This window comes from Natrix helvetica (genome assembly GCF_964273705.1).
Source record: "Natrix helvetica genome assembly, chromosome: 1".
Taxonomy (NCBI): domain Eukaryota; kingdom Metazoa; phylum Chordata; class Lepidosauria; order Squamata; family Natricidae; genus Natrix; species Natrix helvetica.
This window is the reverse complement of record NC_138548.1, coordinates 48,408,077-48,433,128: the sequence shown is the minus strand read 5'-3', so window position 1 is coordinate 48,433,128 and position 25,052 is coordinate 48,408,077. Positions and strand designations below refer to the sequence as shown.

The 25,052-nt window shown below is 35.6% G+C and overlaps 1 protein-coding gene across 2 annotated transcripts in view; it reads left to right on the top strand.

Annotated features, from left to right (window-relative positions):
- The first annotated feature begins 660 nt into the window (after positions 1-660).
- The window catches only part of TTC8 (tetratricopeptide repeat domain 8), a 28,371-nt gene continuing 3,979 nt past the window's right edge, over positions 661-25,052 (top strand). Inside the window, exons 1-12 of one of the 2 annotated variants that reach the window (XM_081936402.1) lie at positions 661-832; positions 7,742-7,862; positions 8,602-8,665; positions 9,946-10,105; positions 13,662-13,751; positions 15,164-15,208; positions 17,480-17,565; positions 19,292-19,379; positions 20,962-21,072; positions 21,931-22,070; positions 23,282-23,456; positions 24,838-24,960. In XM_081936402.1, coding sequence (XP_081792528.1) covers positions 719-832; positions 7,742-7,862; positions 8,602-8,665; positions 9,946-10,105; positions 13,662-13,751; positions 15,164-15,208; positions 17,480-17,565; positions 19,292-19,379; positions 20,962-21,072; positions 21,931-22,070; positions 23,282-23,456; positions 24,838-24,960 — 1,317 coding nt within the window. In that variant the 5' untranslated portion in view covers positions 661-718. Of the gene's footprint in view, positions 833-7,741; positions 7,863-8,601; positions 8,666-9,945; positions 10,106-13,661; positions 13,752-15,163; positions 15,209-17,479; positions 17,566-19,291; positions 19,380-20,961; positions 21,073-21,930; positions 22,071-23,281; positions 23,457-24,837; positions 24,961-25,052 lie in introns of those variants that run through there. The other variant, XM_081936403.1, reaches the window with a different exon arrangement.

Below are 25,052 nucleotides of genomic sequence, written 5' to 3'. Positions count from 1 at the left end.
CCTATTCCTGCCAGCTTGGTGTTCTCTCCCACCTCCCCACCCCCGTTTTATCCATTACAGTAACAATCCTGAGCCTTAAGCAGAGAAAAATTGTCCCCAGATTTTCCAGAGTTAACTCAATGTTCAGGATTTTGCATAACACACGGAATCACAAATTAACCACATAGTACATTCTCGTATCATACACCAAGCAATACATTGTTTTATCAAGTTTGACTTGGGTAAAAATAATGAAATGCGTTTATCTTCTGTGACTAATCCAAGACTATTATTAACGGCTATTGAGAAGTAGTGTTATATTAACTCTATTTCTCCAAGTTATTTCCTCTACAGTGATTATGAAGTTCAAAAAACCATCAACACGTGAAATTTCTTGGTTCTGCACTCTATAAAAATCTGCTACTTTAGCATTTTTCATGCCACATAACGAGAGGAAGGCAGAGAAATCAGTCGTAGTCTGCAACCCCGAAAGGTTTCAGCAGTGATTGCTGGCGCTGAAATGTTTGACTCTCCCTGCCGGCCCCTTCCCTTCTCCGAGACAGGAGAGAAGCACAGTCTCTGGCCCTTTAGGCAGTTGCTTAGTCGCCTTTTCTTCTCCAAGGACCCCTGTTAGCGTTGCTGGGCAAAACGAAGATGAGACGCGGGGCCTAAGTAGGAGTTGGGAAAAAGCGGGGGGGGGGGAGTATTAGCGTGGCGTTATTAGTCGCCTGCGTCGCTTATGGGGCTGGAAATGGACCCGTTGCTCCACGCCTTGAGTTATTTCAGGCGGAGGAAATTCCAACTCTGTTCGGATGTGTGTTCCCAGTTGCTGGAAAAGGAGCCTGGCGATCAGGTAATGAGGAGAGACAGGACAGGAGCTGGACGCCTGGATGTGATGTTTCCGAGTTCAGGAAAAAATGTAAAACTGGGCCTTGGGTGAATGCCTTGATTTAGTAACTGCTCTCTTTTTTGTATATCTGCAGATCTTTTTGCTCTTCGGCGCGAGCGTTTTGTAAAATCGTGCGACGATGTCTTTCCTGCATTTCGTATTCTGTGCCGCGAATTAGCTGGAATAAAATAATAATCCAGGGTTTTTTAACTCCAGCAGTGCTCATAACTGGAATCCCTACCTCCCAATATGCCAATTCATAATGGAAGAAAATTTCTAGTTCATTTAATTAAAATATATATTTATAGCTTATTATTAGATAATTTTGAGACCGGTTACAATCCAATGAATAGCTGACATGGTTTCAAATCCAGGTGGTTCTCCTTTAACAACCACTCATTCAGCCACCGTTCAAACGTGATGACACTGAATCCGTGGTACTTGATGCCAATGCTTAAAATTTCAGCTGTTGCAACATCCTGAGGTCACATGGTTGCCATTTGCACCTTCTTTTCTGGCTTCCTACAAGGAATCACACAGCAGCAGAAGGTTGCAAATGATGATCACGTGATGTTCTCACTTAATGCAGGGTTTAACATGCCAGATGTGCTGTCACTAAGCAGCATGGTCATGTGATGTGCTTTATGACTCAGTGACAGGAATGTTGGTCCCAAATACCATCATTAACCGATGGTTAACTAATTAATAGAATGTGTGGGTGACTTTGGGGGACAAGGGATATAAATGCAACCTATCTGATAAGAGAGGGGGGGCGCTGCAATCAATTAATGGTCAGACAAAAAAATTGGGACACCCCCTCCCCCCAATTGATCAGACTCTTAAAAGTGTCAGCTGGAAGTTTTTACCTTAAGAGTTGCAAAACTCATGTCAGCCATCCCAGGTAAACCAGACAGGATACAACTAGATGAGCTAAATTTACTTTATTATGAGGCTAAATTAACAGAACCTTGCATGTCTGAAGTTACAAACATATCATAGTTTCTTGGCCTAGAAACCAGGAGCCTGTGAGTTCTAATCCTGTGTTAGGCATGAAAGCCAACTGGGTGGCTTTGGGTCAGGCACTCTCTCATCCCAACTCACCTCACAAGGTTGCTGTAGGGAAAAAATGGGAGGAAGTAGTACTAGTATGTTTGCCACCTTGAGTTATTTGTAAAGTAATAAAGGTGGGATGAAAATCTAATAAATAAGGATAGCATGTGAGGCAGATGCAAAGTCTTGCCCCACCTATCACAAAAAGTTTGTTTAGTCCAGAGGCCTTTATTAGGACTGTCAGATCTAAGTTGCCGAAATTCAGATGATCATAGATAAGGAGCAGAACATTACAGAAAACTCTTATTTGGCCTCTGTGCAATGGTGCTAAACTGGTTTATTGAACCTTAGTTTTAATAACTATAGTAGTCTTATAAAAACAATGTTTTTAAAAACATACAAATTGCAGTTGCTTTATACTATCTTACTCTCTGTCAAAACCAAACCAACCACATTGTACCTGAACTTGATGTGTAAAATCTGCAAATATGTAACTATCTCTCATGGTGTAATTAAAACTAAAATGTTATCTAGGATGAAAGCTTCAATTACTTGGGCATCTATAGCAAACATTAAAAATGATAAAGCCAAAGTAACAACATGTTTATGATTAAGTTGTCATTTTCCACCTAAAGAAGCTCATATATTTGCTTAACTGAAATGCAGAACCATATTAAAAAGACCCCAAGGCCAACAGCATAACCAGGTCTTAATGGCCTTTCAAAAAAATTAAAAGGGATGTGACCAATCTAATTTCAGGAGTAAGGATGTTCCATAAGGTGGGTGCAACAACAGAGAAAGTACTTCTCCTGGATCTCACCAATGTAGATCTCTAGCTGATGGTATTCTCTGAGATTGAGGAAGGCCGTTGTAACAAGGGGGAGGCAGTTCCTCAGAACTCTTATTTAAAAGTATTCTGCTGAAAATACTAAAAGCTATTTGCTGCAGAAACTGGTTCAGCACTATAATTCTTTTAGATATATAAGTGACTTATCCATACTACAGAATTGGAACATATCTTACAAGATCTTCAGAGCATTAAGTTTTGAAATATAAACATAAGCACAAGATATATTTTTGATGATTGGTTATGGATGGGTGGTGCCTAGTACCAAGCAATGTACTATGAATTTGGAAAGAAAGTGAGATCAAGCTCTCCTTCTTAGAGTAATTGTCTTCCTTTTTTAGGCCAGCAAGCTATCTAAATCAAAAGTGCCCTCACATATACAAAAGCTGTGCCTTTAGCATGCCTTAGTGTACTTTCAGTGTCTATTCCTGTCCTGTACACAATAAGATTCTGCACTTTTGATAAGCAATGTTAAATCTATGACTCTCGTTGTGTTATATCACCATTTCTATATGCATAGAATGCAGTTATGTTTCATCATCTTTTTAGGAAATTGCTAAAAAAGGGGCATCCTGGTTTTCTAAATGTACTGTTTTAATGTAGACTTGCCTTTTTGTCTTTCTAGTACAATTTTGTTTTTTTGTATGTTTTTTTTGTATTTAGTATACATACATACATACATACATACATACATACATACATACATACATACATACATACATATTGTTTTCAGCAAAAAGTCTATAAGAGATTTCAAGTCACTGATAAATATAGTTGTTGATCTTTTTCTAATTGATTTTGCCATCTCTGCTAAATTCTCTCACCTTTACCAATCATTTCTCTGTTGTGGATATTTAAGAATCTTTTCATTTTTTCAGCATTTAATACTCTGGCAGGCTTTTTGGATTTCTTTCTTCATTCTCTTTCTTTATACCCTTAATCCATTTTGTCTTTTCATAGTTTTAATGAACATAGTCCTATTACATTTATCTTATTTTGTAAATTCCATTTTTTCCCTTTAATATCAGACAATCAACACAGGGCTGATCTATTTTATTCCAAATAATACCAAAAGCACTTTTGCCAAAGTCTTTATTTCACATTAATACTGTCCCCCTTATCCCTTTCCTAGTCAACATTTTGCTGTTGTTGTTTTTTAAAAAATTAAGGCGTTGTTTTCCTCTTTGTTTTACTTTCTGTAATTCAGAAAGAATGCTAACTCACCGAGAAGCAACTATATGAATCCATTCTTAAATATGATAATGATGAAGTGTGCATTGTGACTTCAATTAAATGCGTTTCTGATACTAGAGGACAGGATTCAGGAAATTTAGTAGGATTTCCTTTTAAGTAAACATACTTTATTTAAAATTAATTTTTGTGAAAGGGTCTAAATCAGCTATTACTGCCAGAAATAATCGTTCATTAACCTTATTAAACTCATTGTAGCTTCTTTGTTTATAACTATAGCATGACCTAAAAGGAACATATTTCTGTCTTACTATCTTGGTTGATCATCCTGATCGCTTGCCTAATCTGATTATTGTTCTTTATGTTCCATATGTCAATTTAAAGACCAGGAAACAGTACTGATTTATAGTACTGAAGTACTCAAAGAAAAATAGATGAACAGCATATGTTGAATTGTATAATTTTATGGTTTTCTTTGCAAATGTACATATTTTAATTTTCAGATTTTGATTTTAAAGTTTCTTAGCTCATCTTAATATTTCACTGCTGATTTTACTTTAACTTTATGTGGTAACGAAATGTTCGGAAACCAACCCACAAGATTGGAGAACGAATCTTCATTCTTATAAAAGACAGTTAAATGCTTTACTATTTAACAAATGGTTAAATATATTTTCCCAGCAATTTACTCCCTTATCAGAACTGATAAAATTCTTTAGATTACTGCAATGCTCTCTTGCATGAATCTGCCCTTGAATTGTACCCCGAAACTTCAATTATTCAGAGCATGGCAGCAGTTATGGGTGTCTATAGGTTTGCCCATGTAACACCTCTAATGTGTGAGCTGTATTGGCTCCTATTTCTTTCCAGGAGCGATTTAAGATATATATCATGTTAATATTAAATATCACATAAGGCCAAGGATATTTGACCTTTCCCTTAGGATGTCTATCCATCCTGCTAGGTCAGATAGTGTGGCCATGTTTCTAGACCCTTTTCTTAAATATTGCCATCATTTGGGTACTAGGAAGTGAGCCTTTTCTATGGCTGCCCTGTCCTGAGCAACACTTCCACCTGAAGTGTTGGCAGGTCTCTACCTCCCAGCCTTCCATAAAGTCCTGAAGATTTGGCTTTTCCAACAAGCACTGGGACAACATAGGTCACTGTATATTGGAAACTTGGCTTTGGCACCAGTTTTTTTTTTAATGTGTTTGATTTTTATAATTTTAATATGGTTTTTATGTTGTTTTAATTTGGAGTCCCCCAGAGTTTGCTATAAGATGGACAGCTATATAAATGTTTTAAATAATTAAATATATAAGCCAGTGAGAGATTTGGAGTGGAGGTCACCATAGGTTACAGAGCACTTCATGCAAATAGAAAGTTTCATTTGATACTTCTTTGTTCCTCCAGACAGACTAGTATTTTAAGAAAAGTTACATAGCAGTTTATACAACTTATATATTCATTTTCTAATAAATTCTGGAAAAATATATGAGATTAAGCACTTCGTTTGTTATATTTTATTGATTTAATATAAATATGTTTAAAATTGTTTACTTAGACTTTTAACCTAATTGTCATTTTGAATGTACACTAATCGGCGTACATTAAAATGAAATTTCATTGCCTACAGCTCTCAAAGGGTCATCACTTCCAATATACATTGCATAAACATGACAAAATAAATCAATAAATAAAAATTATGCATATACCCACATATGACACTATTTTCAAAATATAGGTATTTGAATCTGCATTACATCTGAGTTTATATTTTGCCAAAATTTAACTCACATGGTTTGTTTGTTTGTTTGATTTTTCATTACGTTTGATTTTCATTTCATTATAAAAATACAGCTTTTGTGGTCTGTTCACTATGATTTATGACTTTGTACAATGTGTTTTGTTCAGTAAACCATTTTCTAGGAAAACTGGATTAATATGTATGAGCCCTAACTATGTATATAATTTCTAAATCAGTCATTGTCAGTCATTGTTACTTACTCAGTGACTGAGTTTATATATAAAACTAAATTAGAACATTTGGTTAAACAAAAAAATAGTGGCCAAGCTTGCACATAATAATAAATAAATCACATTATGGCTTAGGACTGAGAAATAACAGGCATGTATCATCAAGCTGACTCTTCGCCAAGAGAAAGGAAGGCCTCTTCATTTTTCATTTATATTAAGTATACTTTTGTTTAAAAAAGAAGTAAGATTCACTAGGATTCTCTGTGATTCCCATTTCACCATTTTAGTATTAGACATGTTCTCTGCCTTGAGTTATTTATAAAAATAAAGGTTGGATAAAAATTGTAAAAAGCATTATATGGAAACAGGGGTTTTGGCTATCATTAATGTTAATATTTATTGGGACTATCTATTAAAATCCTCTCAACCTTTTGGACATATTTAAATGACTTCATATAGTTAGAATGTATTACAAAATAAATACCATATAGGCTTATCTTAAGTTTATTTTTATACAAAAAAATGTATTTTAAGAAGTGAATGAATCAGTACAATAAAGCATGCCTGTAATATATGCTCTTCTCCAACTAAGTCTTTTATTAAATTTGTTATTTGTGCTTAAAGCAGATTAACCTCCACCCTGCCATCAGGATGAATTAATGCACAAGATCAGCATATTATTCCTAAATTGATGTGTTGTTTCTGAAGATGTCTGGAAAGAAGGGGGGAGGGGAGGCAACTTGGGATCTTAGTTGGCTTCATTGCTTCAGGAATCTGGCTGCTAAGAAAAAGCTTTCTAGGAGTGATTCACATGAAACCCAGCATGCAACATGAAGTCAAACTGATTTGTATAGAGTTCTAAAATGCATACATTTATTTATTCAACTTCTGACAAGCAAAGTCAATGGGGAAATCATATTCATTTAACAACCATGTTACTAATTTAACACCTGCAGTGATTCACTTAACAAATGTGGCGAGAAAAGTCATAAAATGGGGCAAAACTCACTTAACAAATTTAGCAACATAAATTTTGAGCTCAATTGTGGTCATAAGTGGAGGTATACCCAGGTTTTTAGGGCCTTGCGAAAAGCTAACAGAGTTGGTGCCATACTGATCTCTGGAGGAAGAATGTCCCGTAGAGCAAGAGCACTGCAGAAAAAAGCTTACCTTCTGATTCCCACCTGCCAACATTTTTGGCTCACGGGATCTGCTGCATGTCCATTCTGCTCAGCTTGGTTGGATGGGTAGAGATTTGAAAAAAGGTGATCTCTCAGGTATCCTCGTCCTGATGGGCTTTAAAGGTAACCACCAACACCTAGAATTACACCTGGTGTTACCTGTGTCTTGTACCCAGCATCATTTACTATCTGCTCAGCTACACAAATCCTTTTATTTCCTTATCAATATGTAGTTAAATAGTAGTATCACCTACAGATTCTGCCTAATTTGAAATGGAACACTTTCTATTGCTTATAAGTGAGGGAGGATGTAGAGTACATGATACTCTCTCTTCAAATGTAATATTGGGAATGACTGAGCCTTTGTGAATGCATTCTCTGCATTCTTCTTGAGGTCCTCCTCACATATTTCTCTAGTTGTTCTGAAATGTTTTCTATGTAATATTTGCATTGAAGACTATAATGCAGCCAAGATCTCAATATCCCAAAGCCCGTTTTCTTTTTTCTTTTCTCACAAGTGTCAAATAATCTACTGCTGGCCTATTGTGTTCTATTTGATTTTTAAAACATTGAATGTATTTTGTAGACAGTTTACTGGGCTTTGTTTCCTCTCCATCTTTATTTTAGGCTGCATGGTGTTTAAAAATGCGAGCATTGACGGAAATGGTTTATGTGGATGAAATTGAAGTGGATCAGGAAGGCATAGCTGAAATGATGCTGGATGAAAATGCAATTGCACAAGTTGCACGTAAGTTGCATTTATATCTGCTCCAAAATCTATTACAAGAAGCAACTCATGATTCCCTCTTAGGATTTTCCAACATTTCTTTTCAATGGTTAATTTCTTTTTTTCTCTAAAGGCTGTTCTATTCAATGAGTGACTGCTATCAATATTAAACTATTATCTTGTATTTTCTTTTCTTTAAAATTATCTTCAGTGATATAATACATAATACAGTGAAGTAATATATTTTTATGTCAATTAATTTGCAGTTTAGAATTCAAGCTTGCATTTTGTGTTAAAATGTTCATATGCCTATAAAATATCAGTTGCCTTTAGTGAGTAAATAATCTTCATGTACACTTTGTATTTGATCAATACAGCAACAAGCTAAGAAATTGATTTTCAAGAAAAATCCCCAGTGCACTAATTAAAATCTTCAGTTTTAATTATGAATGTAATTCCAGCTCTTCACAGGTAGCATTTTGCCTGCATAAGGGAATTATCTTCCCTTTACAGTTTTGACTGATTCTGAGTCCTATTATGATGATGTGATTAAATGAAGCAGTGCATTTTTAAACAAACAAATAATAGCATTAGATTTTATTTGTGGCACTTCACTATTCATCTGTGCTTTGCATCTTCTCTCTTTGGATTTTATTTAAAAATACCTGGGAGAGGGAACCAAAAGATAAATGGCAAAAGAAACATATATAGGAAAGTACTTATAAACATCATGATTTTGTTTGTTTTGTTTGTTTGATAGGACCTGGTACTTCACTTAAAATGCCTGGAACTGGTCATGGTGCTGGGCCTAGCAAGGCTATCAGGTACTGTACTCAGTTTCTTAGTGAGGTTAACTGATTTGGTTATTTTTATTCCTTGTCCTTAAGTGATAATCATCACATAGAATTATAACAGAGAGAAATAGATGTATTTTATTTCTTACATTTTGAGACTAGCTGATTTGAGCTTTTTGTAATTGTCATCCAGGTGGCAGCTACTATTAAATTCTTTTCATTTGAATTGGTCAAGATAACCTGGTGTTTTTCTTTCTTTCTCCCTGTTCAGCCTTGTCCATTTTGCCCTGTATTTTGTGTATCATAAGCCTGAGAACTGACAGGAGTTATCTAATTATTTATATTTTAAGTTACTTTAAAAGTCTTTTTGCCAAAGAATGGAGTTAAAATTTAAAAAATTAGAATCTCTGTAAATACATTTTATAGGAATCATAGCAGTTCTTTATAGCTCCTTTGTGGTTGCTCCTATATATTCAGAAATGTCTTATCAAGTTGTAGTCATGGCCTGAACTTTGGGTCAAGAAATTATTCAGCTGTGCTTTGTTAAATAGATATATAAAATACATTGTTAATTTTACGACCACCCCAAATTGCAAGTGTGCTATCTAGTTTGAAATCACTTTTCCAGATTACATTCTATGAAATGCCATATGCTATGAAACTTTTTAATAAAGTTCTGTGAAAAAACCATCATTGGTTGCTTTTTTGTATTATAAATGGACAATTAGCTGAAGGAGAGCTTCCATCTATTTATTAATTTTTTTCTTCAATGTGTATTTCTTGCTCTAAAAGGATGCAAACTTAAAATGATTTTTGTTCTTTATAGTGGAACAGAAAGTGCTGGGATATTTTTCTGTCTCATTATGAATGACAAATCCACAATTTTGTTGTAGTCTTTAATGAGATAAGAAACTACTAGTAGGGTATGCATTTTGTCAATATATTCAAAACCCAACATGTTCTATAGCCAAATAAGTTTGGGAATACATTACAAGCAGTAAAAGTGTAAACAGAAATAGGAATACAAAAAGAGGTATCACATTGTAAAAGATAACACAGATGATCTCCCTCAAAAAAAAAAAAGAATTATGTAAGTTACATTTAATGGGGCAATGAGTAAATCCTATATGAGTGTGTACTTAATAATGATAAATATAATCATTTTGTGCATAGGAAATTGATTTAATGCATATATATCTATATTAATAGTTCCATATGACAATCTGTACTCTTTTTGATTTTGCAAACAGCAATAAATGCTTCTGTTTAGCATTTTATCATGATATTCTTCCATGTTTGGATCATTGCAGGCCAGTGACACAAACAGGGCGACCCCTGACAGGTTTTGTCCGACCTAGCACACAGGCTGGGAGACCAGGTAGCATTGAACAAGCCTTAAAGACGCCAAGAACTGCTCACACTGCCCGTCCAATGACTAGTGCTTCAGGGAGATATGTCAGGCTTGGAACAGTAAGGATCCTCCTACGTTTGTATTCTTGGAAATTGGAACTATATGTATACAGCATAGGAAGGATTATTAGGTGTCTCCCCCTCCCCGATACTCTTTCCCCCCCCCTGCTATATTAATAACTGATTAAAACTAATAGCATCTTAGTTTGTTTACATGATCAGACTTTTGAAAATATGTGTATCTATATAATACTAATGGACTTTGCTTATTATTGCTTAAAGATCAAATGTTCCACAAAATACACAAATATCCATTTATGCATAGTAGTGAGGAAAAAATACAGTGTGGTATTATAGTCCTATAAGTCTCACTGGATTTAGCAATGCTTTATATCACACACCTTTGATTAATAAATAAATATTATGTTTTCACGGTTGCCTTGTATTGAATTTTTAAGCAAATTACCGTATTTATCGGCGTATAACACGCACTTCCCCCCCCGAAAAATAGGGGGCAAATGATGTATGCGTGTTATTCGCCGATATATCTAAACGCCAGGCGCACAGAAAAGGATCGCGGAGCGCTTCGCCCCAAAAGCAGCTGCTTTTCTGTGCGCCTGGCGTTTAAAACATCCGGCTATCTATCTAAACGCCAGGCGCACAGAAATGGATTGCGGAGCGCTTCGCCCCAACAGCAGCTGCTTTTCTATGCGCCTGGCGTTTAAAACATCTGGCTATCTATCTAAACGCCAGGCGCACAGAAAAGGATCGCGGAGCGCTTCGCCCCAACAGCAGCTGCTTTTCTGTGTGCCTGGCGTTTAAAACATCCGGCTATCTATCTAAACGCCAGATGCACAGAAAAGGATCACGGAGCGCTACTCAGCGGGGTGTGGGCGAGAGGAGGAGAGACTGGCTGAATATTCTCTCATCTCCCCGGACACCTGACTAAAACGCACAGTGTTATACGCCTGTGCGTGTTATACGCCGATAAATACGGTATAGTCTTTTTTTTACTGTTTGGTACCTGCTCTGCCTGTTACAGATAACAAATGATATGTTCCATATTTTCCAGTGCTCTTTATTCTTCCCATTTTATTGTCCTCATTATTATGTGATAACTTTTCATTCCACCCAATGACCTTTGTTATTGGGTAGCTGAGACATGCTAACAATAGAGTAAGTAAATCTTTATTACGGTCAAAGACCAGCAATACACATTAGTTTTTACAATATGTTAAAAAGTACTGACATTAAGATATAATTAAAAAGTATTGACATTAAAAGTGGAAAATAACATACATGTTCTCAGATTGTTCGGGTCACTCCCTGGTTTACCTGGGTGCAACACTGTTAAGTATAGGAGTAAATACAATGGTCCAAAGATTGTTAGAGATATGTCCAGATAATTGGTACAAGATGACAACTATACTTCGGTAGCCATTTTTTTTCTTATGGACATTGCAGCAGCACAGTACTTTGCCACTGCATACGTGGTAACCGGGTTAGTGTCCTGGAGGAGAAAGCCTAGATAAAAATTGTCTGCCCTCCCTGGCAATCTCTCTAATAAGGGGAGAATATGTGCAGACCTACATGCTCTGTATAGCTCGCAGTGTAATAGAACATGTGAATTATCTTCCACTTCTCCTTTACCACATATACAAACCCGTTCTGCTCTAGGTGTTCTCTTATACCTGCCCTGGAGGAGTGCTGAAGGAAGAATATTAAATCTGGCTCTGAAGAAAGCTATTCTTTGTTTTGGGAAGATCAGGTCATTTAGATATCTTGCCGATTCCCATGCACCCTGTTTGATTCTGTTCCTACTGTGGAGAGGCAACCTATTTAGTTCTTCTTGGAACTCCATGTTCTTCATTCTATTAATTACTACTTGCTTTGCTTGATCGAAGCCTAGGGACATTAAGAATAACGGTGAGAGCCCATAAGAGCCCAGTTTGTGATCAATTGCCTGTTTCCAGGGGGAGGGGAAATTGTCAGTCAACACTAGTGGGGACAGTCCCTCTGGAAAGAAATGCATTTTAAGCCAATGAATGATCATCATCTTCCAGGCTCTTACCTGCATTTGAGGCATGCCTGTCTCAATTCTTAACTGGGCATTTGGAATTCCATTGCGTACAGCTAAGATGGCTCGCAGGAATTTGGTTTGTATGGTTTCTAGCAAGTCTTTCTTTGCAAGGACTCCTGTTTGTGCCCCATATAGAATTTGTGCCAATGTTTTGGCCTCAAAAAGTTTTAAAGCAGCAGGTACTAACTGACCTCCACCTGTATAAAAGAAATGTTTAATTGCATTTGAGGACCTATTGGCTACTTGCAATGTGTGATCCAGGTGTGCCTTCCATGTCCCTTGCGAGTGGAAAATCACCCCAAGGTATCTAAATGTTCTAACCTGTTCCAAACTAAGTCCTTCTATTTTCCAAGAGTATTGGCTTGGTCTTTTAGCAAAAACTAAATTTTTTGATTTATCAAAGTTAAGGACCAGCTTGTTTTGCCTGCAATAGCCGAGTGTTGCCCTAATTGCTCTCTTCAGTCCTACAGGGGTTTGTGAAATGATAGCGGCATCATCAGCATGTAAGAGAATTGGCACTATGCGTTGTGCTAGGTTAGGAGGATGGAAATCAGGGATCTGTAAGAGATCAATCGGGATTAATATAGAAGTTAAAGAGGGAGGGGGACAGGATGCAACCCTGCCGTACCCCTTTTTGTACTCTCACTGAGCCGGTTAAACTCCCTTGGGGATTGCACCTCACTTTCAAGGTGGAATTGGCATACAATTTTTGTATGAGGAAGAGGAGTTTATCAATAGTGGTGCATTTTAATTTCTCCCAGAGGGTGATCCTGGATATTGAATCAAAGGCCTGCTTAAAATCAAGGAAGGCTACAAAAGGAGAGGATTTTTTTATATATATGTATTTTTGTACTAAATGGTGGGGTACCAAGATATGATCCACCGTAGATCTTCCTTCTCTAAAACTGGCTTGTTCATCTTTGATTATCCCCCCTGAAATTAGCCAATCTTGAAGTTTATAATTTAGGTGTTTGGCGTACAGTTTACTAATAACGCTTAGAAGCCTAATGGGTCTATAATTGCCTGGATCATTTCTATTGCCTTTTTTATAAATTGGTATGATAATTGCTACTCCCCAATCTCTAGGCATATGGCCTCTTTTATCTATAAATGTAAACAGTGATGCTAAAAGTGGAGCCCACCAACTGGCGTTCTTTTTTATTATTTCTGGCAGGACATTATCAGCCCCGGGTGCTGACAATAGAAGAAAAATGTGAAGTGAATAAATATTTTTTTCAGAAAGGGAGATTCCTATTGATTACAGTTTACTGGGAGCTGTCCGAGTTATATGACCTGGATGGGCACTATAGAGCCAATTTCCTGTTAAGCTCCATTGCCGCTGTTGCTACTGAGGAGCAGATAAGAGTCTAGTTGACTCAACTCTAGGAGTAGTGGGAGTTGTGCAAGTGTTACAATTTATTCTCATGTAATATTTTTTTATAGGCACTATATTGATTTCTCAGAATTGTATACTGTATTGCCAGTTATAATTCAAATGTGGTGTATCATTTAGTTTGATGCTTTTTCCCAACACAGGCCTCCATGCTCACTAATCCTGATGGTCCTTTCATAAATATATCTAAACTGAATTTAAATAATTATGCTCAAAAACCAAAATTGGCAAAGGTATGTGCTTGTTTAATGTACCATGCTTGATTTGTTCATTTTAAGTCTTTCCTGTTAATTAAAACAGGTGTTAATAGCTTTTGTGTTTTTACTAATTTTTTTTCAAGAGAGATGCCCAAATTTAGTGTAGTGCAATTTCTCAGCCCAGAAAGTAAAAAGACGCATGAAGCCTGCACCACACCTCTTGGCCTTCCCTATACCCCTGAGACACCCTGTACTTCTCACCTTACCTTGCTGCTTCTCCACTCAGGAATGAAAATCCTCCCTGCCAAAATCCAAGCAGTATTTACAGCTCCTGAATGTGGAAGGACAGCCTGCACCGGGCCTCTAAGGGCATCCCCTATACCCCTGAGACACCCTCTACTTCTTATTTTACCACCTTTCCATTCAGGGCTGAAAATGCTACTTCAGTTTCAATTCCCTTTCATCTCCAGAGGCTCGGTGAAAGAGCTCCCTGCTGAAGGATTTCAGCTCAAACTGGAATGCTTCAGTAGAGAGCGTCCAGCAAAAGGATTTCAGCTGTATGAAAGCAGGCATGAAGGATTTCAGTTCCATGAAATCAAGCATGGAGCCGAAATCCTCCTGCAGGGAGTTTTTTTTTTTTCAGCCAACCTCCTAAGATGAGAGTGTATTCTCTTGGCAGGTGGCAGCAGCTTGCACCCTTCCCTACCTGTTTCCCCATTGGTTTTCTGGAGAAGCTGGCAGAGAAGATTGTAAATGGTAATCATATAATTATGGGGCACTTGGCAAGTTATTGTAAGTGCAAACAGGTCGCCAAGTACCAGATTGCAATCATGTGATTGCAAGGTGGTGATGTGACCTTTGGCAACAACTGGATGTGCTTTACAGGGCGTAAAACACCCTTTCTTAGGCTGTCGTTAATTCGAACCATTGTACATTGAGGACTACATTGTTTTTACAGTGTGATGAATTGTTCAAAGCAAAAGTTGATCTTCCAAGATAATTTTCAGAGCATCCAGTTTTTCAGTAATGAACATCCGCCCCTTTCTTCTGTAATAAATACAGTAACAGCAAATTATAAAAAATATACAGTTTCCCTAGCTTTCTCCGAGACTTTGGAATAGAATGATGTGTCAGCCTCTGTCGACTAATTGGTTGCTTGCTTTGGGGAGTATATACTTTATTTTCCTTTGGGGTGCTTATATTTTGGTTTTTGTATTTGTATTTTCTCCTTTTAATTGTAAACTGCCCTGAGTCATTGGGAATCACATGGTCTATAAATTGTAATTACATAGTTTTTTGAAATGTGAATTCTTTATTACATTCAATATTTTTACTAAATCTGCTTTTAATTTTAAATGAGCTAATAAAATACTTATTTCTAATTAAATGTAAGTAGATCTTATTTGCCACCAATTTGATGACATATTTTATATTTGTTTTTTTCACAGGCTTTGTTTGAATACATTTTTCATCATGAGAGTGATGTTAAGAATGTAAGTATAGTTATTTTTAAAAAGGTTAATGTTCTTTCTGTTTTTATTTTGAATGTGAGAAATATGTAAGAGTTGAACAAAACAAATTCCTTATTGCTTTCATCTATGATAATGCTATTGCATTTTCTTCCTTCAGAAAAATATACAATGTATTGCTTTTGGTTGAGTTCAGTTTTTTTCATATTAAATAATTTTAAACTTAATTTGTTTTTCAAATGATTCTGGTTTCACCCCAAAAATATAGTGGTCAGTTGAAATCAACAGTTGGTTTCTGAAATCAACTGGTTTCTAAAAACAGTTGCCTTTTCTTGTTAAAGAAATACTGATTGATTGATTGATTTCCATCAAATCAGTGTCAGTTCTTAACAAACGTGGATAGATTTTTCCATGATAATATGTCCTTAATCTTCACCTTCAAAAAATATATTGATGTCTAAAAGGGTTTTTAAGGAAAACCATCTCTTTAAAGTATTAAAATAAAAGCAGGAACACCAAATGATAATTATTTCTAAACTGAAAAAATATATAAATATGTAGCTCCCTGGAGATATATATACTTACATACATAGATGCATACATTCATACATACATATGTGTGTGTGTGTGTTAAGGAGAGCATTGTATGAATAAACTATATTACAAAAAAAAAGATAGGATGACAGAAGCTGTATGAATGAAAAGGCTCTGAGAGGAGGTTGTAATGTTCAACTTGGAAGTTTCCACATTTTTCTGAAGTATCAAAATAGGATACTTTGGACTCTTCCAATAGATTTTGCAATTAAGTAGTTCCGTTATGCAAACAAACTATTCTAAAGAAATGCCAGCCTACCATTCTTGTTTTTCCTTCCTAATGTAGATTTGTGGAAGACTGGATATTAGATTTAGGCAACAATAAGATGTTGATACATCACATACAATACTGTAAATATCCCCTCTCTCTTCATTGTAGTGTAACAGAGTTCTAGAATGGAAATTCGAAACCATTTGCATCTTGAAAAGCTTTCGGATTTACTGGGTTCAAGGGTAAATTAAGTCTGGCAAACTGTCTTTGCCTATAAACATGGTGAGAGACTTCATTGCCCAAAGGAATTGATCTGAATTTTAATCAGTATTTAAATGACTTAATATGTTGATCACAGAGAAGAATTAAAATTATTATTACATCTTTGTCCTATGAAAGAGTCGATAGTGTGTGGCTTCATTGCTTTATTGAAGATGTCTTATTTTTCTTTTCTTAACATTTGCCAAGAAATACAAGTGGCTTTCATCTGCAGTGAGACAAGGCCTTAGCATAAATGCAGAAAATAAGGGTTAGATTATCTGCACAATTCAGCTTTGTGTGTCCATATCCTCTGCATATAAGCTACTGGTAACTCCCTCCTTGTTTATTTTTTTTATTGAAAATTAATTCTGCACTACTGACTTTTAATTTCTATATAATTTTTGATAGGAATAATACTGGGAACTAGCATTCATTCTTTACTTTCTGATTCTTAATTGTCTAGAAGTAATCTAATTGCTAAAATATCCAAATATGACATTGAATACTGGTAGTATATTGATACCTGATGTGATCAAATGCTGGTTAAGTCATTAAAAGTCACCTCCCAGCCTTAGCAGTATATAAAACGCATAAGCAATTAAATGTTAGTCCCTCCCTTCTTCCCCAATTGCCCTCCAGGATTTTAATTCCTGATATCATTCAGGTTTCTTGATGCTTTTCTCAAAATAATTTATTGTATTAAAAATTAGCTCATTTATCTAAACAGTTGTAAGTTTGCTTTTCATTAAGGGCATGCCTTATTTATATAAATAGAGGAGGCTATAGTGAATTATGGATGTGATGTGTTCCATAATGAAAAATTGGAGCATATGAAGGATTAGGGAAGTATTTATGCCTTTGCACAAAATGCTGAACTTGCAATTAACTACACAAAATTTGTGTAATTTTTTTCGATATTTAATTATGTATGTACTAAATGGTTGGAATGATCCAATTTAAGGAATTAATACTAAAAATGAAAAATATTAAATTATGTAGGGGGTAGAGCAGTTTGAGCAATTTTTAAAATGCCTTTATCAAGAAAGCTTTCGGGTTTGAATAGGTTAAAATTATGCCATCAATGATTCTTTTGCCAAAGAAAGGGGAAAATCTAGCATATTTCTCTGATTTAGTCTTATAGTTTTTTTACAACCTGCTAAATATTCAGTGTATATGTTTTTTTCTCCCAAAATTGAAGATGGCCTTTGTAAATTTGCTTCCCTTTCAAGGCTTTAGATTTGGCAGCATATGCCACACAGTATGCCCAATTCAAGGACTGGTGGTGGAAAGTGCAAATTGGGAAGTGTTATTACAGGTAAACCAGGAACCGAATTTGTCTACCTTTTTATCCCATCCAATTTTATGCCATATGTGAATTAGATAAATGTTCCCTCCACCGTTCATCTAAATAATTAATAAAAGTGTTGAAGAATACAGAATCCAAGATTGAACCATGCGGTACTCACTTTATATTTCTTCACAGTTGGATGAACAAACATTAATTAGCACTATTTGAATGGAATGTTTAAGGAAATTTACTTAATTATCACTCCATCCATCCCATACTTTGCTAACTTGCTAATTAGACTCCCTTGGGATACTTAAGAGTACCTTAATTGATTTGCTGAACGCGGACTAAATTCCCTTCTTTTTTTAAAAAAATGGGAAGAGTGTTTACCACCTCAATTGTCTAGCACTTCACCCATTTCACAGGACTTCCGTATATATAAAGTTCAAACCATCAGCAAGTTTTTTCAATATGATGTTGGAATTTATCCAATCCTGGAATTTTAACTCCTCCAAATACATCCGAATACAAATATATTCCTCAACTTACAACAGTTCATTTAGTGACCGTTCAAAGTTACAACAGCACTGAAAAAAGTGACATTACCTTTTTTCAGTGATGACCTATGCAGGATAATGAAATCAAAATTCAGATGCTTAGTAACTGGTTCATGTGACCGTTGCAGTGTCCCAGGGTCATGTGATCACTTTTTGCGATTTTATGACAAAGAAAATCAGTGGGGTAGCCTGATTCACTTAACAATCAGGTTAGTAACTTATCAACTGCAGTGATTCACTTAACAACTGAGGAAAGGTCATAAGATGGGGAAAAATCCACTTAACAAATGGGTTAAGAAATTTTGAGCTCAATTGTTGTAAGTCAAGGACTACCTTTGTGAGTGTGTATGTGTAATTATTTCATTAATATATATTAAATCACACACATACACACACATACAGTATATATGTTACTGTGAAAGTCCGAAATCTGGTGAATGTCGACATTCACCGGTGAATGTCGACATTCACCGGTGAATGTCGACATTCACATAGTTGCTTGGTGTATGTTCGAAATATTTGCTAAATACCCTTATCCTCTCAACACCCTTACCCTAATACCCTTACCCTAATACCTCGGCTCCTCGCTTCCTTTTAAGCGTCTTCTATTCGCGGACTTCTTTTTTTTTTAAACCTGCGATCCTGCGCGGTTAGAACGAGTAGTTTCCAGGACCGCGAATTGAAAAGCAAAAGTAAAGCGTTACGCTGACTCGTTATATATATGTCACCGTGAAAGACCGAAATTGGTATGTGTCGACATTCACCAACATTCACCGGTGAATGTCGACATTCACCAATTTCGGTCTTTCACGGTAACATATACACATACATATATATATTAATCAGTTGCAAGTTTTTATACTTCCCTTTCATTTTACTCTTTATAATTGTTGTACATGTTTGTAACATATCTCCTTTTTAGAAAAAAAAACTACCTAAAGTAGAAATTATATCATTTCTGCATTTTGCATTTTCTTTATTGAGTAACTACTTTTATTTTATTTGGAACATAAAAAAGACATTTATCTTATCTCATTTTGTTATTTAGCCTTTTTAATTTCATTTTTACAAATCAAGTAAATTATAGAATATATATTCTCATTTTTAGTGGTTTTAATGTATAATTATTGTAAAATATAACTCATTTACTATTAGCTTGTTGGCTTTAATATAATTTTCATTATAAATTTGTCCAGATTAGGATTATACCGTGAAGCAGAAACACAGTTTAAATCAGCTCTCAGACAACAAGATATGGTAGATACAGTACTGTACCTGGCAAAAGTAAGTTGGCATTTGTAATTTAAAAATAATGATTAAAAATCATTATTTTAGACAAATGGCTTGAAACTCTTGGATTATAATTAAGTTTTTGTAAGATTGTTAAAATAATTAGTTTTTCAGTTGCTAATGCTTTTTTTAAATCTGTAAGAAAGGATAATTTGGAAGCTTTTTCTACTGCTACTGCTTTTTGCAACAGCTGGGTAAATCTAGGTTTAGAATATCATTGCATTGCCTGTTTAGCTGTGATGCTGGCGGCAATAGAAACGTTTTTGTATGGTTTCCCCCACCTACCCATCCCATGGCTAGCTGATGAGAGGTAAATAGCTTGAAATAGATCTATACTAGTCTTCCTTTATTTATTTATCAGCACAAATACAACATATATATATATATATATGAATGAATAGATCCTATCCTTATATTTAGTAACCAGCATTTCCCAGGTGGCATCAGTAGATGCCTTTGACAAGACTATACTGCTCTCCTGTCACTGTTCAAAGCTCACTGCCTGCTGTGTCTTGCTGAAGGCCTAACAGAGAAGCCTGCTATCCAAGGGGAAAAAATGTAACCAGTGGTATCATGAGCTGGAATAAATGAACTACCGTATTTTTTGGAGTATAAAACGCTCCGGAGTATAAGATGCACCTAGATTTTGGGGAGGAAAACAAGGGAAGAATATCTGTCTCTGCCTCCCAGCAATTTGCCTCCTTGCAACAAACAGTACAGACAATATACACTGTTTGTAGTGTTATATTTCAGACTATACTTGTACAGATGCTGTTAAAATGTGCTTTCTGGAAGTATAGTTATTCTCTGCTATTTAAAGGAATAGCACTTTTTAAAACAATAGCACTAGGCCTCTTCAGATCAAGCATTTATTTTAAAAAGCTTCTTCATTTTGTTACCTTGTCTAGAACAATAATAAAGCAGTCTTTTAAAAAATAAGTCTAATAATTTGAACATTCTATAGGTATTTATAGTTGTTGACTTACCTCCTTGCAGCAAACAGCTCGATTAGCACAAGAAAAAAAATCTGCCTCCCAGCATTTTGCCATGTGAAGCAAACAGAAAACTTCACTTTCAATTTCTCCTGATCATCAGCTGTTAGAGGCTGCAGGGATTGCTATAGCTTTTTGAAGCTTCCGCCATTTGCTGCAAAGAAGTAAATTGCTGGGAGCAGAGGCCAAAGGATGGGGGCTGGTAGGTGGGTGGGGCTACATTCGGTGTATAAGACGCACCCACATTTTCACCCTCTTTGGGGGGGGGGGAGGTGCGTCTTATCCTCCGAAAAATACAGTAGTTCTGCAGAGGGACACAAAACAGTTGCATTAAACATTTTAGAGGAGTAAAAAGAATGCTAGTATTTTTAAAACCATGTTGATATGGTGGTGTGGCATTATCTGAATTTTATCCTGGAATATATGTAGAGGAAAAATATGGAGAGTTGTTTTCTAATCTTAAATGTAGCTGTATGCATAGACTTAATATATGTATATATGATTTAGTTGGCAGCTGATTTTCATGGCTATAGTTATTATAAAAATCTTAACATTGATGGAGCTACACCCATGTATTTGGCCAGGTATATTCCCGCTTGGATCAGCCTTTGACAGCTTTAAATGTTTTCAAACAAGGTTTAGAACGATTTCCTGGAGAAGTTTCCCTCCTTTGTGGCATGGCCAGGATTCATGAGGTATGCAAATCAAGTTTTTCTCCTGCATCAAGAGGATAATTGATGAGTATGCCCTCAAACAGTTGTTTGCTTTAAATTGTAGCACATACATGTGCAGATAAATTAATGGCAAGGAGGCAGAATGGGGGAGCAACTTTAAAACTAGGCTTGTGGCTTCTTTGTCCTAAAATGTAAGAATAGGAGAGCTGACCTATTCTCTAGCTTTAGCAATTCCTCCTCTAGTATTTTTTAAACTGTTGTAATAGCTTTAGGTTTAAAATCTAAATATCAAGGACTGAAAGTTGATATCTTTTAGTTTATCACTGAGTTACAGCTCTTCTAGCTTCCACTGAAGTAGCTGCTTGGACAAAGGAATCATTTCCATACAATCCTACACTCGCTTAGTTTAGGAAAGAGGACATCATTCCTAAACTGAGTCTAAGATTGCCTCTTTAGAGATTAGATATGATATGTGTTCTACTGTAGGAAATAAATCTTTTAAAAATCTTTTGGTAACAACTGACAGAGAAAATTATATAAACAAGCAGAAAAGGCTGTTTCTTTGCTGAAGAAAATGGATGTTGTTATGTAGTACTGAAGTAGGAAATAACCAAAAACATATGACTACTTACTTTTAGTAAGCTAGAAAAGATGGTGAACATATAAAAGAAAAATTTATAATTATATGTGATTAATACATATACAGTATGCACATCTTTTCAAGTTTATTTGTTCTTGTTCAGTAAAATTAGAAGAGATGTATTTTTACAGTATTCACCCTAACTACATTTGAAGGATGTTTAAGGAATCACAAGACTCTTTTTGTTTTTATTAATCATGTGTAATTTAAAATGCCTTTATCTTTTCACCTGTTTATAGGAAATGAACAACATTTCTACGGCTGCAGAATGCTATAAAGATGTCTTAAAACAAGATAATACCCATGTGGAAGCCATTGCATGCATTGCAAGTAATCATTTTTACTCTGACCAGCCAGAGATAGCTTTACGTTTTTATAGGTAAGAAGATAGTGTTTATATATATATATATATTGTTTTTCAAATAACAATATATATGACAATATATATATTGTTTTTCAAATAGTGAAATAGAATAAAAATAAAAAACAAAATGGATGGGTAGGTGAAAAGTATTTTAAATCATACACTCAGTAGGTTGTCTGTCAAACTTAAGAATTATAGCCCTGATAGGAACCTACAAAGAAACTACAGCTTAATTTTTGTACTAAGACATCCTTAATAGGTGTTTGTAGAAATATAAAATTCACACAAAAGTAGTTTGTCGCGAAAGCAACTGCCTGTGAAGGCTCCTGGATTGGGGTTGAAAGGCGAAAGCGGAAGCAGTATGCTCCATATTTGGGTAGACCAGGTTGCCCTGATAGACCAGTCTCACCGGAAAAAGCACTGTTTGTAGAAATATTTAAAATGCAGAAGGAAATCTTGAGTTGTCTCTACATATCTACTAGTTCTGTTCCACAGTCTCAAGGTAGCCTAAAACAGATTCAGGGTCTCCATTATTTCCACCAGTGTTGATAACCTTGGGAACACATGAACTGATTCGTGGTCTGTCCTCAACTGATTAATAAGACAACATAAAAATGGTTTTCAAACATTCACCCATCCACTTATATTTTTAGTGCTCATTTTGCAATAGATTTTTCCCATCAAATTTGTTGCAAGGACTACAAAGCTATTAACAGACTATTGTCGTGCATTTGAAATATTAATGTATTAAAAAGACCTAACGTGGGAAACGGAAAGAAACACACACACATGCACGCACGCACGCACGTAATATAGTTTTATTACAATGCTTCATGTATTTCTGCCTTGAGCCTTTTGGAACTGGACTATGAAGGTAGTGGGTGATGTGCTTGTGCAGATGCCCACCATTTTCACAGATGGAATACGCACGCACTCACCTACCACTTACACTAAACCATTCCCTCCCCACCCCTCCCGCTGTCTGAAAAGCCAGAAAGGTTGGGGAACTCTGTTCTAGTCAACAAGGCTCGATTCTCGGGGGACGGAGAGAAAATGCTGATCATATTGAAAATGAGGGCAAAAGAACTATTGCACCCTGGTTTCTTCTTATCTTCAGTAAGAAATACAGAGATCATGTACCCTGAAATTTGCATGAGCACAAGAAACTTTCAAGAAGCATGCTCCAAAAATACAAATTGACTTATTTACTTTTTATATTGAACTAGGCGACTCCTGCAGATGGGCATTTATAATAGCCAACTCTTTAACAATCTAGGCCTTTGCTGTTTCTATGCCCAGCAATATGACATGATTCTCAGTTCATTTGAACGTGCACTATCTCTAGCAGAAAACGAGGAACAAGCTGCAGATGTGTGGTACAACTTGGGACATGTAGCTGTGGTAAGAGTAATGCTTGTTAAGAATACTTGGATGGAATATTTATGCACAAATGATTAGAGTATGGCCCAGAAAGTGTTAGTGGCATATAACCTACTTATCAACTATCACATGCAAGAAGAAATATTTTTGCATGCTGTGTATCACAATACATTTATTTCCTCTTGAAGAAGATAGGAACAGTCTCAATGGAGGGTTCTTATAAAGTATGTTGCTGTAAGGAAGACTGATGTAGCCTGCCTGAAGATTTTCCAAACAAAACTTTCACAGCATGTACATTTCAAGGGTAAGACTTCTCATGGAGAAGCAGCCTTTGAGAGGAAGTCTTGGTTCAGTTAAAATCTGAGATGACTTCTGAAAACTTCCTTGTAAAAATAGATCTCATTTCTGTGTATTGATAATTGAAGTGAAAGATTGAAAAATGAAAGTAGGCTAACTGCTAACATAAAGATTTTAACACTGATCTAATAAAATTATTATTATAATTTGCTGAATTCACTTTACTAGTTAAAAAATTAGTAAAAATTTGAAGATATTTCCCAGGAACGAATAACCTCCAGTTTTAGTGACTTTTTATTGGAGCCCCCAAAACTCACCAAGAAGGCAACAAATGTTGGCCCTGCTCATTCAAAGGCACCCTGCAACCCTCCAAGAGGTATGATGACAGTACCACAAAAGGGAAGGAAATAGGAGGATTACAAATGATGTAAATAAACAAAATGCAGCTCCAACCAAAGGAAATACGTTCATTCCAGACTTACAGGAATTAGAATAGAATATTCCTCTTCATGAATAGTTCTAGTGGTCTAATTTCCCAAGTTAAATGCATGTTCGCAACTTATACTATAAATGAATTCTGGCAGAAAGTGGTAGATCATTTGGTAATATTGTCAAATAACTTCCATTTAAACTGAAATAATGCATGATATTGCTCTTTTCTTATGCTTGCAAGAAATTCAATAGAAGTTCTACTGAATCCAGTAAAAATTCCAGATAATACAACGCTGTTTTCTACAATGATAAAATTAGGAATCATTTTTTTTGTAAAATGGGCAGCAATATAAATTTGAAAAATAAATAAAAATGGAAGAATTTAATTCCATCCCCACTTTTTTTTTACAGAAAAGGTTTGAATGGAAGCCCTAACTCTTAAGTGTTGTTTTAAAAAACCCAAGTGGTCACAAATCTTGCCAAAATTACACTCCTATTGTACGGAACATCTTTACACTCTCTTTTGATACTCCCAATTCAACCATTTCAGGACTAAGGAAGCAAGAGTGACACATATAACCGTATCTCCTTTCCAGATTTATAATATCTGAATAGGGAAAAAATTACCTGGTATATAGAAACTACGGACATATTCTGTGTTTTGACTTCTCAGGGAATAGGTGATAGAAATTTGGCTCATCAATGTTTCAAATTGACTTTGGCTAACAACAATGACCATGCAGAAGCCTATAATAACTTGGCTGTGTTGGAAATGCAAAAAGGTCACATTGAGCAGGTTAGTATACAATTTAAAGGAAGGTGGGTCTTTAAGTTTCTATAGCTAATGTATTTTAGGAATAATGTTTTTGAAGTAATTGAGAACCATGG